This window comes from Epinephelus moara, chromosome 2 (assembly GCF_006386435.1).
Source record: "Epinephelus moara isolate mb chromosome 2, YSFRI_EMoa_1.0, whole genome shotgun sequence".
NCBI classification, from domain to species: Eukaryota; Metazoa; Chordata; class Actinopteri; order Perciformes; family Serranidae; genus Epinephelus; species Epinephelus moara.
The window spans coordinates 43,470,467-43,487,989 of NC_065507.1; the positions used below are offsets into that span (position 1 = coordinate 43,470,467).

Here is a 17,523-nt window from a genome sequence, read left to right on the forward strand (position 1 = left end):
TTGCCTGTTGTGTATATATATGTATCTATATATATATATATATATACATATATATATATGTCATTTGCCTGTTGTATATATATGTATCTATATATATATATATATATATATATATATATATATATATATCTATATACACACATACATATATATACATACATACATACATACATACAATACATGCCCAGCCCTAATACAAAGCACAAGTTGATGAGTCTCTGAACAGTGTCTGAAAATCACTAGCTCCAGCCTGTGGAGTTCATCTGCAGCAGGCATTATCTGGAGTATCAAGACAAAGTCTGCAAGGGTCATCTTGGCAAGAAAGTTACATTCTTGTTGTCTGTCATGTACCGCAGGCAGTTAATTTTCATGCTCCTCTTTTCTGTGAAGACCAACAACTTCAAAGCATATCTAACATGAGTCACACTTAACACTCAACAGCATTATTGGCACATCAGCAGGTACCTGGTCTGGTTTAAGGTCTTCTCCATCACCCCGAAACTGACTCATCTTGGTGCACCAGACCTCATTTATTTAATAACCTTGAGATTGATATAAGATAATAAACTACTTACATTTGACTATTGCAGGAAACTACTTTGAAACAAAACAGAAAACATATTGTTATGAGCCTGAAATGTGTCATTTGCCTGTTGTTGTTTTTTTAACAATAAGGGTAGTTGTAGCATGTCAATGACATTTCCATTTGATTTCTGGTGTCAAAGTTATATGAAAAAGTCGGTTCATCTGTCTTTGTATGTTGTCTGGTTCAGGAGTTATGAAAATCTGCGTTTTCCGCCATTAGTGTGGACATCAATTCAAGATGGCTGCCAAACGAACCCCATGGGCCATCAGTTGACCTTGGCAACAAGACAAATTCTTAAATCAACACCATTAGGGTCCCAAAAAACAAGGTTACAAAAAAACTGCTACACAGGTACATGGGAAGTGATTTCTCCTGCTAGACTACATGGCTTGGATTTGTTTACACATTTTCATACCTATGACTATTTTTTTCAACACAATCACACAATAGTATGGCTTAATTTTCAGTTTCAAAAGCCTCACTAAGTTTCCCTCTAGTCAGCTGCATCACAAAACCATCCAATCCACCAGCCTTACCTTGGACATGAGTTTGAGACCCCGTTCTATCCTGGGGAGGGGCTTCTTGTCCAAGATGCCTGCCTCATAGGGAGATACAATAGCTGGGTTGACAAAGCGCAGAAACATGGCGCTGCCCACTGCACCAATGCTGTTCTGGGGGAAACGCTGACTCACAACCTGTGAGAAGATGATGGAGATGGAGGGAACAAGGGAAGACAACGGAGGGGGGAACAAAGGGGAAATGTGGAACAGAAGAGAAAGGTTTGAGCAAAGGAAAGAAAATATATTGAAATGGATTTCAGTACATTTAAGAGCAAAGGAGGGAATAATGACAAGAACAAAATATACATGTATCAATGTGAGAAACAGAGCAGAGTGGGATAAGCCACAGGACGTGGTCAAAATAGTAAAAGATGTCAGGTTCAGAAGGAGGGACAGTGGTGGAAGACATATGAAGAGAGACTTAGAAACAATCAATCCCAGTTCATTTTGGGCTGTAACAAGAGCTAGAAAGGTTCTTACTGCAGTTACAGCCCAAGAGAGACAAGAAAATAAGAGCAAGACAAGGAACCCAACAGTCTCCTCTCTGCACGTGAAGAATGAAAACTGGAAGTAATCAGAAAAAAAGAGGAAAAAAAAAGAGAAGGATGAGAGATGTTAAGCCATGAGTTGTGGTCCAAAGAAGCACAACCTCATTACATCTTACTTTAAAGCCAGGCATGACTGTGTGTGATATATTCCAGTGGGTTGCAGATTAAAGTCAGGGTTCCAGAATCAGATGCTAACCGTTCAGTCAGTCCCTCAAGCTCCAAATCAGTTAATAAACTGAAGCATGTTTGCAGACAAACAGTAGTTCTTGGAATATTGGAATATCTGTGTTTTCAGGGGTTTCCACACTTTGTATTAGGAGGGATCATTAGCAGAAATGATCAGATCTGGAGTAAGAGCCAGACCTCGCTAATGTTTATTATTATCCATTGTTCCTCAACTATCTATTGAGAAGATGGAGGCTGGACAGTAGAAGTGTCCATTCATGACTGATTCCAGTTTATTACAACTTCAGGCTTACTTTTGTAGTTTTAGTCAACATTCATATCAGTGAAAAAACATTACACTCACCAAGTGATTTTTATACATTGCATCTTGCAGCAACACCAAGTTGCTGACAAAAAAATCCTGATGGGTGAGTAGAGATCAGCAATCAGATGACGGTGATCACACAGGGTGGAAACAAAACTTCAGGTTAGTCCAACCTCTTTCGAAGAGAATGTAAAATTATGACCCAAACTGCATGTTGTAAACATCAAGCACAGTTAACACAGCAAAACCCTGCTCCAGCTTAAACCTACTGTACCCACTGTGGATGGGTACCGCGTTTACCTTACTATTAGACTCCACTGGCTTCAGTCAGGGTGTACATAAACCCACTCACCCTCGATCTAGTTCTGACGTATGGAATTTAAATTGATAACCTAACAGTCTTTCCACAGAATCCCTCGCTATCAGATCATTATTTGATTACTTTTGATTTCTTTTTACTCGATTACACGCCACTCAGCAACAGTTACTATACTAGATGTTTATCAGATAGTGCTGTCGCAAAATTTAAGGAAACGATTCCTCCGTCGTTGAATTTAATACCATGTCCTTCAGTAACAGAGGTCTCCCGTACTGACTTGATCATCTTGTCGATAGCGCTGTAGGCTCGCTGCGAACAACACTTGACTTTGTAGCACCTCTTAAAAAGAAGTTAACAAAGCAAAGAAAGTTCGCTCCTTGGTATAACTCTGAAACCCGTAAGTTACAACAAATATCGCACAAATTTGAAAGGAATTGGCGATTAACCAAACTGGAAGAATCTCGTTTAGTCTGGGCAGACAGTCTCAAAACGTATAAGAGGGGCCTCTGCAATGCCAGAGCAAACTATTACTCAGCTTTAATAGAAGAAAATAAGAACAACCCCAGGTTTCTTTTCAGCACTGTAGCCAGGCTGACTGAGAGTCACAGCTCTATTGAGCCTTGTATTCCTTTAGCCCTTAGCAGTAATGATTTTATGAGCTTCTTTAATTACAAAATTCTAACTATTAGAGGCAAAATTCATAATCTCCTGTCCTCAGATAGTATCTATCTGCCCTCAAACACAGCTGTAAGACCTAATATATATTTAGATTGCTTCTCCCCGATTTCTCCTAAACAATTGACCGCAGTGATTTCTTCATCTAAATCATCAACGTGACCCCATCCCAACTAGGCTACTTAAGGAGGTTTTACCTTTAGTTAACACTTACTTATTAGACATGATCAATATATCTTTATTAGCAGGCTATGTACCACAGTCTTTTAAGGTTGCTGTAATTAAACCTCTTCTAAAAAAAAGCCCACCCTGGATCCAGAGGTGTTAGCCAACTATAGACCAATATCTAATCTTCCCTTTCTTTCAAAGATCCTTGAGAAAGTAGTCGCAGACCAGCTGTGTGATTTTCTCCATGATAACAATTTATTTGAAGAATTTCAGTCAGGATTTAGAGTGCATCATAGCACTGAGGACAGCACTAGTTAAAATTACAAATGACCTTCTGATTGCTTCAGACAAAGGACTTGTCTCTGTACTTGTTTTACTAGATCTCAGTGCGGCATTTGACACAACTGACCATCAAATTCTGCTGCAGAGACTGGAACATTTAATTGGCCTAAAAGTTTCTGCACTAAGCTGGTTTAAATCTTATTTATCTGATCGTTTTCAGTTTGTTAATGTTCATGATGAATCATCTCTAAATACTAAAGTTTGTTTTGGAGTTCCACAAGGTTCTGTGCTCGGACCAATTCTATTTACTCTATATATGCTTCCTTTAGGTAACATCATTAGAAATCACTCTGTAAATTTCAATTGTTATGCAGATGATACGCAATTGTATTTATCGATGAAGCCAGAAGAAACTAATCAATTAACTAAACTTCATAACTGCGTTAAAGACATAAAAACCTGGATGAGCACAAATTTCCTTATGTTAAATTCAGACAAAACTGAAGTTATTGTTCTTGGCCCCAAACAACTCAGAGACTATCTGAAGACATAGTTGTCACTAACTCGGCTTCTTCTCCAGAGCCTTTGTGCTCCACTGTCTCGCAGGTTAACTTATATCGCAGCGGTGCCTGGATAGTGTGACGTGTGTGGTTGTGCTGCTGCCGTGGTCCTGCCAGATGCTTCCTGCTGCTGCTGTTATCATTAGTCATACTTCTACTGTTATTATACACATATGATTATTGCCACATATGTATACTATCAGATATTAATATATACTTTCAACATATTGTACCACAATAGCCTGTAATATTAATTATATTATTACTTTCATTATTGCTGTTGTAAGCTACTGTCATTACTAACGGAGACAATAAAGATCTTATCTTATCTTACTGTCTCTGTCTCACTGTGTCATACGGATTACTGTTAATTTATCATGTTGATCTGTTCTGTACGACATCTATTGCATGTCTGTCATCCTGGAAGAGGGATCCCTCCTCAGTTGCTCTTCCTGAGGTTTCTACCGTTCCTTATCCGCTGCGAGGGTCCAAAGGACAGAGGGATGTCGTATGCTGTAAAGCCCTGTGAGGCAAATTGTGATTTGTGATATTGGGCTTTATAAATAAATTTGATTGATTGAATTGATTGAAGTCAACAGGCTTATATTTGGGACAGGTGTCTATATGGAGGTGCCTTTCATTCCTTTTATGCAAAACTTTTGCTCAGCAAAGATGGGACACTATTAATTTGTTTATTTAAACTACTATGAACACTACTAAAATTGGGCTTGGTTTAACATATCAATAACAAATCATTAATTTAATCTAGCTCCAACACACATGGCATCAGAGAGAGGGAGCCTTCTGACACTGAAAAGTGGTGCTGGGTAAGTATGTTGAGTGCCATAATCCTCGAGCGTAATCCTTTAACTTTATCCTGTTAAAACAATATTCACACTTTGGATTATTCTTATGAAAAACCCCTTTGATTCTTTTGATCAGTGGACCTTTACGGACTAAAGGAATATGAAAAAATTACCAGGTAATCAAGGAATGGACACATATTCTGACTTTGTGACCGCTTCAGAGGAATGGAGTCACCATTTTTAATTCACCATGCCAGTAGATCTGAATGAATTACAGTCCTCTCTGGTGCTCATGGTTTCAGTAAATTGAACTGAGCAATTGAATAGTAGAGAATCTAACTTAGCTAATGATGTGTAGCATCTCCATATTCAATTTAAATAGCCAATAAGCTGATTTTATGCATCCAAAGAATTTATATAAAAATTAAATACTTGGCAACCAGACCAGGCGTCTCATTGAGACAAGCCTTTATTTGTCAAAATGTATAATCATACTGGGCTTGTAAAAGGGACTGGGCGTTTAATTGGGACTAGGCTGTTAATTGAAGTTTTACGGTAATCACATCATGACTGATATAATTATTCATTGATCAGACATGTCTAAAGCTTCATATTGATTTTTACAATTCAGACTGCTATGACAGTATGTGTAATAAACCCATGAGTGACCTGCTGTAACAGACTGACAGATGTCTGCAGTGTGATAAAAATAGTAGGCATGCGGAGGTTTGATTCTGAGCTGAGTGGGACCTGGCACTGTATAAAACTCAAATGTGAGGGCAGAAACTGCTGTCCAAAGAAATGACTGACAGGCATGAAAGCGGCAACTTGAGATAATCCTTATTGAGCCAGAGTTTGATTTGCCTCTTTCTGGAAGTAAACACCCAGAGTTTTCCTCATCTCAAGGTTAACTAACCCAGAGTTTTCACTAAATCCACCCTCTGAAACAGGGCTCTGAACACTACTACTGCCCTGTTGGACTTGTAGCAATGTCACTACATTACCAGATCTCACCAATCTTACCAATCAATCACCTCACAGAGATGACGGCCAAAACCACAAGAATAAGACCCATGATATAATAAATTGCAATTATTCTTTAATACAAGGTTTAGAAGGCTTGAAAGTAAAGAAATAAAATGTGCTGCCATCTAATCTGTACAGTAAGTAATATTTACATTGGTTACAACAAAGGCACATCACTGTGGCCACTGTTTGACTACAAAAGCTTCTCAAAACTGACTCTGCTTGTCCTCCGTCCACTTGTATATACTTAGTATGCTCCTAACACTCATTGTGTCACTTAATGTGGTCATTTTTGTGTCAGTTTAGGATAGTTTAAGTAAGGCTATGCTGTTAGAAAATGAAGACGAAGAAGCACATCAGAACGAGTTGTATCCGCTAAAGGGAATACTGGCATTAACCCACACAAGACGTGCTATATCTACAAGCATGAGCACACACACTCATGCATTCACTGTTCAACATACCAGACATCTACCTATTTTATCACATTTTCAGTTACATAAACTAGTCCTGGACATTGTTGTTTTCTCTAGTATTTGGCCCACTGCATGACATACATTACTATGAGTCAATTAAAGTGGGCTAAGTAGACGAATTCAAGGCGTAGAACAGCTTTTACTAATATCAGGTCAATAACAGTCAAAGACCTCAGAAGTTTTGTTAGGTATTTGGTCAAAACATGTTGATGATGGTGCTAGATGAAAAGCCAAGGGATCACCAAAGTTATTAAAATTCATCCTGTCAGGGGACTTTGAATGTATCCACCAAATTTTATGGCACTAAATATCCACTTAAAATGTTGCAAATTTCTCCTTTAGGTTGTACATGTCAGTCAAGTGCTGCTATGATGCAGTTTAAGGAGACCTGTGTGACTTAAGGTGCACTGAGTAGCACAACGGTATGGGTATTTTACAGCCAAAATCAAACAGCACTGCTTTTAGAACATTTCCATTGTGAACACAGGAGGAAATCATGAATCACTTCAAGATCCAAAAGGAAATATTTACAGCTAAGCTATGTCTTAAATACTAAGAGTAGACAGAACAGCTTGATACAAAAATGAGGCCTTAAGGAAAGAATTGGACACATAACTGACTTCATGACAGTTCTGACTGCAAACCTGACTCTTGACATTATCCATGACTTCCATGGTCTCAAACTCATCTCCTGCTGCCTCTAACCTCAATATTTCACATGACTTAACAATTGACATCATCACTAACAGCTTCAGCTTTAACCTGTAGTCAGCTCAAATAAAGAACAAATAAAGTTAGTCTGTCCAGAGTATGGACTACATTCCTAAAAGACTTTAATGTCCTCTGTGTCAAAAAATACCATCTCCTTGGCAATATATATATAAAACCATCACCGTACACTTCAGCTGTTTCTATTATGGACTGCCAGTTTTGTTTCTGTAATTCTCGTAACCGCTTTTTTATCTTTGGCTGTGAGTGTAAACCCGTTGGCAGCTCCTCTTTCCACCACACGTCACCTGCAGCTGGTATTTATCACTTTTGTTTTCATGGTAAGACTAGAATTACTGCCTCACAGTTGTATGCTTCTACAAACCAGTCAAGCGGCAGTAAGTTTATGTCCATGTCTGTCCAGATTCATGTAGCCACAACTGACAATATTTCAAATATAGATGTTGCTGAAAAGAGGCTACATATACTCGAGCATGGATGCTTTACACACATCCTCAACCCAGCAGCACAGAAGATGCTGATTTATCCACCTTATTTTCAAACACGGAAGTAAATAGTGATCAACTTCCGTTTTTTGTGCGTGACTTCCGGTCAGCCACTTTCCCTCATGCTTTCCCTTACTGGAGCTAACGGTGCAAGCTAATTTTTTTTTTCAATTTTCAGTTGTTTATGTTAGTCAATCAGTTAGTTAGTTAGTTAGTTAGTCTGTGTATTTTGTATAACGTTAGATAACTGTGCCCACGTTTCCGTTATAACGGAAATTTATTCCCTCTAAACGCGAATAAATCGCACGTCAATCATAAACTATGAACCAAAAAAGCACAATCTATCCCGAGTGAGACAAACTGCTTGATCCCCGTCTCCAGTGTACCAGCAGAGAACCTGCAGAACCGAATCAGCGAAAAAACACACCGGGCTACACAGCCTCTCTACCTGAGCAGCTGAAGCTGCGGCTCGCACCCTCGACACACAGACGGTGCTTCTGCATGCCAGCCAAACGTGTGCGCAACTGTGAGAAATAAATATGTGAGGTGTACGCTGCTTTTCTATCTTTTTTTCCCTTTTCTTTCTTTCTTTCTGTCAGCGACATACACTCCTAACACAGGACGGGTTGTTTTAATTGACTGAGTTGATCATTAAGCCATAGTGATGCGCGGATCGGCTCTGATAGCACCTGAATCAGCATGTACGCATCAACCATCCAGCCGTTACAACATGATTGAGCTAGCAAAGCAGTTTTGTGTTGCTATGTGTGGTATTTATTCAGTTTTGGGAAATCACGATGTCTAGAAAGCATCAGTGGCTGCAGCTGACAGGGACAGCTAACGTTAACACTAGCAGCAAAGCTAACATCAGGATCGTCATCCGTTAAAAGCCTCCCGTTGTCGGATACGACATGAAACTACTCCAGTTAGCTCAATCATGTTGTAACTAAGACATCCGCTGGAGAAAATATTTTTTTCACGGGCCACTTTGTGAGTTTAGTGAGTTATTACAGACACGGCTAACGGCTAACAGCTAACGGTTAGCCCAGCTAATCTACGATAACCATGTTATAAATTACACACAGAGAAAATACTAATGTTTGTTCAGTCATTGTGTTTATAGACTTTACAAACATCAGATTAGTCTAAACGGTGATATAGTGACGTGAAAAATGTGATATATACATATATATAGCTAAACTCAGCAAGGTAAACAACAAGGCGATTCCCATTTACAGTGTTAAGAGTGCTGGACCGGAAGTGTCGCACAAAAAAACGGAAGCTGGCTGCGGTCTTTTTTCCCTCCGTGTTTCCGTGAAAAATAAGGTGGATATGAGAATTCATGTAAAATGGAGGTTGAACCATGAACATAAATTACAGAAAGCCTATAATGCATTTTAATAAATTAATCTATCATAATAAAAATAATGTGAAATTGATAGTTCATAGTCCTGTCCTTATTTACAAACATTTCAGTTTTTGAAGGCCTATGGCCTGTTATATAGAGATGTACACATTTCACATAGTCACAATAAGGCTATACATGAAATTTATATCTTGTTATTTACAGGAGCAGATGAGTAGGCACTATTCATCAACTATATGACATGAATGTGACAGCAGCGATAGTTGACCGTTTCCATGACAACGAGAAAAACGGTCTCAAAGGCTGTCTATCAGCCGCTTGCACTCCCTGCCCTCGCAGACTTGACATGATGACAGTAAATATGTCACACTATGAACAACTGAAGTCCATGAGGACTAAGACTGCAAATCCAGAGGGTGGATATTTGGATTCAGCCTCCAACCTGGCCGTGGCTTGTTGTCACTGCCTCCTGCTGCAGCCGCCTGCTCTCGTCCACTTTCCAGGCAAGGCGCAGGTCATCTCAAACAAGCTAACAAAACTAATAACTCACTCTAGGACTTTCCCCCTCTCACACACATTGGCCTACACTGGTGGACTCGCTCCCTCGTTTGACAACATGAAAAACAAACAAACAAACAAAAAAGCCTGCAAATTTGCTGGTTGCACACAAGCGAGTAGTTGTAAAACATTTTTGCTATGACTTCAAAAATGGCCAGTTGACTTCCATTAATGACCATTTGGTCACAGTCTGGAGCCCTGCACCCATGGTCATTATTTCTGTTACTGTGAGCAGTCAGTAGAACTCATCTCCTAAAGGCATGAAGTTAAAGCTGAAACATGGTTTTCAACATTTCAAGCAAGATCAGTGTATTCTTTTTGTTCTGTACAATTTCAAGGTGAAAAAAAAGTAAAGAAGCACCATGCAAAAGTTTGGACACCCCAAGACATTTAAGCTCTCAGACATCTTCTACCAGGGTGTCAGACCTTAATTACCATGTTATGGTTATGGCTTGTCCACAGTCATTATTAGGTAGGGATCAGGGGTCGCGTTAACCGGATATTCTCGGTCACTGACTGTTTTTTTTTTACAACAATGACCGGAAAATCTGAAGGCCGTCGGTCATTTTGACCGGTTGCAATTACCACCCCTGCCCACTTGGCGGCGGAGTGCGTGCATTAATTAGCTATTGTCTAGTCTCAATGCAAAACCACCTCGTTGGCTTCACACAGCAAAATCAAAGTGGGCTGGTCACTGAGCAAAATGTCACGGCAGCTGAGTGTCCGAAATTTTTTCCAAAAGCCCAATAACGGTGATAAAAGAGGTGAAAAAAGAGGCACTGATGCATTGGAGGATAAAGAACAAACAATTAATCAGCCCTTGTCATCTACAGAGCGAGCAAGCGGCAGCAAGGAGGTCAGGAGGGAGTACAGAGTTCAGTGGGAGCAGGAGTTCACGTGGCTGAGGAGGGAGGATGGAAAAATGTTCTGCGACATGTGTAAAAAAGCCAAGCCATGCATGAACATGCAGAAATCAGCATTAACTGAACACCAAAGTAGCCACAGCCACATCGAGGCTTCAAGGGTCCTCAACCAGAGCGTGGCTATGATTAAACATGTGGAGAAATCACAGGATACCTGCAACGAGGCATTAAAAACACAACTTAAGGTTGTGCTACACATAGCTAAAACAAACACCTCGAGCCACCTGTATCCTGACCTGATAAACCTCTTACAGTCTGCCGGCTGTCCAAACCTTAACAGTGCACACACGTACACCCACCATGAGACAGTCAGTCAGATGGAAGAGGCGTTATCAAAGACAGTAACCAGCGCTATTGATGACCACATCGCCAACAGCAGATATGTGGGAATAATAGTAGATGAAACCACTATTATCACGGTGGAGAAAATTCTGATCACATATCTGACACTTCAACACAAAGGGAAGCCTGAAACTGCGTTCATCGGCAATTATGCAATACCCTCTGGCACTGCTGAATGCATCACAGCAAAAATAAAAGAGGTGCTATCGGGCCGTGGGGTCGCTATGGCTCGGGTTGTTGGACTTGGAAGTGATGAAGCGAATGTGATGGGTCGAAAGGCCGGAGTTGCACAGCTGTTGCGTCAGAATGACTCTCCCTTCCTTGTAAACATTCACTGCAGCGTGCACAGGACAGCGCTCACTGCGTGCGATGCCTCCACTGCTGTGCATCGAGTAAGCGCATATGTCACCACTGTTAATAACATATACACATAATACAAGAATTCCCCCATTCGAACATACCGACTAAATGAACTTCAAAAAGAAATGAACAGACACGAAGTAACAAGGAACAAGACATGCTGAGCCTGAAACAACCATCGGCTACACGCTGGCTGTCGCTGGAGAGGGCAGTTAAGGGCATACTTGCCAACTGGGCTGCTCTGGTGTTGGAGTTGGAGGAGGAGGAAACTGTAAAAAACTGCCCGGTAGCTAAGGGTATCAGAAAGCACCTTCAAACATACACGTTCCCTGCTTTGACTCACTTGCTGACTGACGTTTTGGCCGTGGTGAACTGCATGAACCTCACCTTCCAAAAAGAAGATGTAAACATCTCGTCCATCTCACCTGTCGTGAACATGACTCTGGACTGTCTGGAAGACTTGATGAATGGGCCAGGTGAGGCAGAGAAAAAAAAAATTCAACGAGGCGTCACAAGATGGCAAGTTCTGTGGCATCACACTAACATGGGCAGACGCGCCGACATTTTCAACTTTACACACAGAGTACATCACGGAGGTGACTAAATCGATCAAAAAAAGATTCCCATTTGAGCATCTGAGCATCATCTCTGACCTGGACACCGTACTCAACGCATCTCGCTATCCAGGTGCTGACAGCGCGCTGAAGAGCTATGGACTAGAGGCTTTGGAGCGTGTCTGTGACCACTACGGCTCACACACCGGTGCAGCTGAACCACTGGTGCAGAAGGAGTGCATGCTGCCGGATTTCCTCCCAGTGAAGCGAGTGCTTGCAGGATCAGGAAACCCCTCATTCAGAGAGTCTTGTCGACTTCTGATAACTCCTCTGGGAGAAATGTTCCCCGACTTTAAAACGGTGGCTGAAGTGGCGCTGGTAATTCCAGTTTCCAGTGTGGCAGCAGAGCGCGGATTCAGCCTTCAGAACAACATCAAAACAGCCACGAGAAGTCGTCTGTCCGAGGCAAAAGTACAAAACTTAATGACAATCGCCTCCGCAGCAACCTCCCTTGATGCGTTTGATTACACACAAGCCGGCACAGAGTTCCAGTCCATTCACAAGAGGAGGAAGATGTAAGACTGAGAGTTCAGGCTGCAGGTGAACTATGTTCAAGTCAGCTGATTTCTTTTTTTTGTTCAGATTTTATTTGTAATTGTTTAATTTTGTTAAATTGCTTTGTTAATATATTATGCACAGTCAGTGGTTTAAGTGGCTGCCATTTTCACACTGCAGAGAAAAAGTCATTCATCTGCTTCATGTAGCGTTGTTGACATAAGAACCCTAATGGAACGGGTGTGTGGATGTCTGTTAATCTTTTCGTTCATGTCCTTATTAATGCACACTTTATAACTTGCTTGTTGGATTTATTAAAAAACAAACGAATGAAAACTAAATGTCCTTGAATATCTTTATTATCATTTAAAAACGAAAATTAAAATGACCGGTAAAAATAGATTTTGAGCAAATTTTTATGACCCTGTCGGTCAAAATGGCCGGCGATGAAAAAGTCTAGCGCAACGTCTGGTAGGGATGTCCTGATCCGAGGATCGCCGCCGATCACGTTATTTTTACAAAATCAGAATCGGTAATAAAAGATCAGAGGAATCAAAACAACAAAAATGGCCAGGTTTTTCCATCTATGTTGTTCATTGTTGCCTCTGCTTTCCAATGTATAAAGTGTGGCGATCCTGTATATTTTATAAATATATTTTTTTTATAAGACAGTCAGCTAATGGCTTGCTCACCTCCAGACACTGAGGTACCTCCAGACACACCCACCGGTGCTATCGGCTAGTGGGATGGCTCTATCAGCTGAGCCCAGGTAGACCGGGCCCTCCATTATGTCGCTCCTCGCAGTATGGCGAGAGACGCCGATGAGTGAGAAATAAGCCTGAAGTACTTCGTGTATTCGGCCTACCACAGCATTTTACACCGCTCAAAGGCCGCGAAATAGGTGTGCTTCCCTGTGGAATATCATCCATCCAGCCACCGACCTCATCTCAGAGATTCCGCCACGGATATCAAGGGATCCTACGGAGCCTCCACGCCCGAAACAACGCTGGAGCGTTACGGCATTCACCCACGGTCCCGTGAGTTGCTAAAAGAAGTCTCCAAAAACCCTAAAGTATCATCACGGGACCTACAGCAGGCTCTTGCTACTGTTGATGTGAATTTGCATGCCTCTACAATCAGAAAGAGACTGCACAGGTTTAACTTTCATGGGAGGTGTGCAAGGAGGAAACCTTTGCTCTCTAAGAGAAACATGAAGGCCAGACTGAAGTTTGCCAGAGTGAACATAGACAAAGACCAGGACTTCTGGAATAATGTTCTTTGGACAGATGAGTCTAAAATTGAATTATTTGGACGTCAGAAGAGAGGACATGTTTGGCGTAAACCCAATACAGCATTCCAGGAAAAGAACCTCATACCAACTGTGAAGCATGGAGGTGGAAGTGTCATGGTTTGGGGATGCTTTGCTGCAGCAGGACCTGGCCGGCTCACCATCATAGAATCCACCATGAATTCTATCGTCTATCAGAGGGTGCTTGATGAACATGTGAGACCATATGTAAAAAAATTAAAGCTGAAGCGGAACTGGACCCTGCAACATGACAATGACCCAAAACATACCAGTAAATCCACCAAGGACTGGCTGAAAACTAAAAAATGGTGAGTCCTGGAATGGCAGAGTCAAAGCCCAGATCTTAATCCCATTGAGATGCTGTGGGGTGACTTGAAACGGGCTGTACATGTAAGAAACCCCTCAAACATCTCACAGCTGAAAGAATTCTGCATTGAGGAGTGGGGCAAACTCTCCTCAGACCGATGTCAGAGACTGGTAGACGGCTACAAGAAGCGTCTCACTGAAGTTATTTCAGCCAAAGGGGGTAACACTAGCTATTAGGGGGTAGGGTGTCCTAACTTTTTCTTCAGTTAGAATATGCATTTTTATTGATATCTTCTGTTTAATGAGTAAAACAAGGTTAACTTTTGTTGTTTACCTGCAATTAAATCACTTTCTTTCCCAGAGATGAAGAAAAACAAGATCAGACATCGATATGTGAACATTTGTTATTAAAGAACTGAATATTTAATGGGGTGTCCTAATTTTTTCACATGACTGTATGTACATACATATGTTTAAGTATAAAAATCCACTCATTACTAAAAGTGTATGTCATATAAAAACTAAAGTACTGGTCAAAGTTGTCACAGTAAAATTTAATGTGTGTTGATTGATTCATGTCGTCAACTCATGCACTGAGTAACAGTTAATGTTCCACCCAAAAGTGGCCGGCAGTCAGCCCAGTGAATTAATTAATTTTTTTCTCAAACTCCAGCTGTTGCGAGAGGCAGCAAAACATCCTTTCATTTTATAGTTACAGTCTACTAACAAAACTTTCCACGTTATAACCTAGGGATGCGCCCCATTGCTAGTCAGCACCAGAAATATTAGTTGGTTGGACTAATTAATGTTTTATCCATGTACAAAGCCGCTTAACTGTCATGCAGCAGCCTGCCAAAAGTGGGTGCTACAGAGCCGTCAGACAGCAGTCCCCCTCCCTGAGGTAATGCTCGAGTAGTCCAGAGTTTTAAAACAGCACGGTGGAAAATTGGAGAGCGGTTTGGCAGTACTTTCATCTAGAAAATGAAAATAATATAGGCTGTGTCAGAAAAAAACTAGAATATAATCACTTGACTGTAGCAATGCGCAACCACATTCAACTCAAGCATTTGGATATTTACCTGCAAGGACCAACAGCTGCTGCTGCTAGCCACACAGACCAAATTGACATCGTTTGCTGTCATTCTGCTTGGTCTGAGAAGATAACGCAGCTCATCACAACAATCACCTTGCATGATAGGCTTCCACTTAACTTTGTTGAAGGTAAAGGCTTCAGGAAGTTAATACAATATGTTGAGCCTGAATGCATATGTTCACGGCGCAAAGTGTATCATGCTTCAGGGGCATTTAAAATCCGACATGGTTGTTGAAGATTGTTATTAAAGGCTTCAAAGGGCTCTTAATGTGCACAATATTTTTTGGGACAATATTTCAAATACTTAACAAAAAATGTCTGCTATTGACCAAGCAACGTACTGCAGTGTTCACAGCTCCACCTTTTAGTACCAGATTTGTGTTTCAGATACCCCCAGAGAAGAGAGGACCAAAAATTGGGATGGTACGGAACGGTTCCATTGTTACTATCCAATTTTTCACAGAGGAAACGGAAAAAATGCATACCGAACTGACCTAGGGATGCACGCAATTAGACGTGTAAATGATTAAACGTCCGCCCCCTTACTAGTCGGCACCAGAGATATTAGTCGGCTAAACCTATTTGTGTTTTATTCATGTACAAGGCCGCTTAACTGTCATACAGCCGCCCGCCACTAGTGGGTGCTATAGAGCCGTCAAACATCAGTCCCCCTCCCCGTGGTAATGCTCGAGTAGACTGGAGTTTTAAAACAGCACAGTGGGAAACTGGAGAGATGTCCTCTGGCAAAACCAGCGCAGTTTGGCAATACTTTGATCTAGAAAATGAATTTAGCAGCAATTTATCTTTTGTGAGATGTTATATTATTTGTTAACTTAAAAGCCTCAGTGTGTAAAAATGGTGAGTAACAGTGACACCAGCGGTCAAATTCTAGATTTCAGCGCTCACTCACTCACCCCTCCCGTCGGGTAAGTGACGGTGGCCTCGTAGGACAAAAAGCCTTGGGCAAACAGCAGAGTTTTTCGAGTTTTTCAGGAGTATCTAGCGACGAGGTGAATATTTATTTAGTAATCTAAACCATGTTACGATATGTTATAGCTTACCAGGTTATCTGTGAGATTTATGTTAGGAGAAGGTGGCGGTGCAGGAAGAGGTGTGTCTCGGCTACCCAGGGGGAAGAGGAGGAGGAGAGGGTGGCAGCCTCTGCAGCAGCACGAGAGGAATCAACAAATTAGGCTGTAGGCTAGGCTAACCATTTAGCTGTAGCTCTGGGATAACGTTAGCCAAGGCTAGGATAACGTTAGCACGTAAACGTAGCCGTCACTCGAACTTAAACGAGAGGGAAAAGTAGTTGCAAACATGAAGCCAAAATGATTTTAAAATATCAGATTGAATTACCTGCCTAGCAGAAAGCAGGCAACCTCCGCATCCCTTGTGAAATCCTTCTCCTTCAGGAGTTCTTCCCACCTGGAATAAGCAACGCCGATATTCACTCATGTTTTGTCCCGTCCTCATTTATCTGATCTTTTTCTTTTATTTGGTGGCGTGGTTTCCCTCTTACGGGGCAAAACATATGTGTGGTCCTCCATTTAAAGTGCGACAGAATCCTAAAAGTACAAAGCAGGTTCACGCAGAAGCGCCCCGGATTGATCTTCACCTTAACCGTCTCCAGTGATGGCAAGTTCTAGGTAAATGCGAAAGGCGAAGCGCGTATATCCCTTTCGGCCACTGTATTCAAATATGGCGACGCAAGAGGGCAGCCTCCAGCAGACCGTGCCCTGCCTGTGTATATATAGAGATATCATTCTAAGCCTAGGAGAAAGCTCCCATTTGTATGTGAATTGCATTACACTTTAGTAAATATATATTTATGAAAGCAATAGTTGATATTTGCTGATAAACAACCACGTAAATTACACATTGTAACTTTAAGTGAGTTGTTGTCAGATAATGTGCACGGTTTACATTCATACTGCACAGTGCAAAATGCCTCTTATTTCATCTGAAATTTAATTCAGATTTAGATGTTGTTTTATTAACTTTAAAGTGAATTACCATCATTTTTGTCAGATAATCTGCAAGGTTCAATGTGCCCCACATTTAAGGGGCAATTTTTTTATTTTAGATGTTATTTTAATGGTTAACTTTTGACTGAGTTGCTGCCATGGCCACATTCATACCGCACGGCGCAAAGTTTCGCATACTTCAGCGGCATTTAAAATCTGACATGGTTGTTGAAGACTGTGATTAAATGTTTCAAAGGGCTCTTGATGCACACAATATTTTTGGGGGACAATGTTTCAAATACTTAATGATTAATTGTGCTAAATTCTGTTTTCTGAGTGTTTTCCCTTTTTTAGACTAGTCAACTAGTCTTAATTAAAATTTTCATTTAGTCGACAGGGAAATTAGTTACCAGGAACATCCCTAAACTGAACTGTGCTGTACCATGCTGCTTAGTGGAAACGGGGCATTAGGCCAGAAAGAAA

General features: G+C 41.0%; 1 protein-coding gene across 8 annotated transcripts in view; it reads right to left on the bottom strand.

Moving 5' to 3' along the window:
• Window positions 1-17,523, bottom strand: part of nf1a (neurofibromin 1a) — a 267,335-nt gene that overhangs the window by 95,502 nt on the left and 154,310 nt on the right. For all 8 annotated transcript variants that reach the window (XM_050055234.1, XM_050055267.1, XM_050055217.1 and 5 more), the window contains one exon: window positions 1,123-1,281. In XM_050055234.1, coding sequence (XP_049911191.1) covers window positions 1,123-1,281 — 159 coding nt within the window. The remainder of the gene's footprint in view (window positions 1-1,122; window positions 1,282-17,523) is intronic.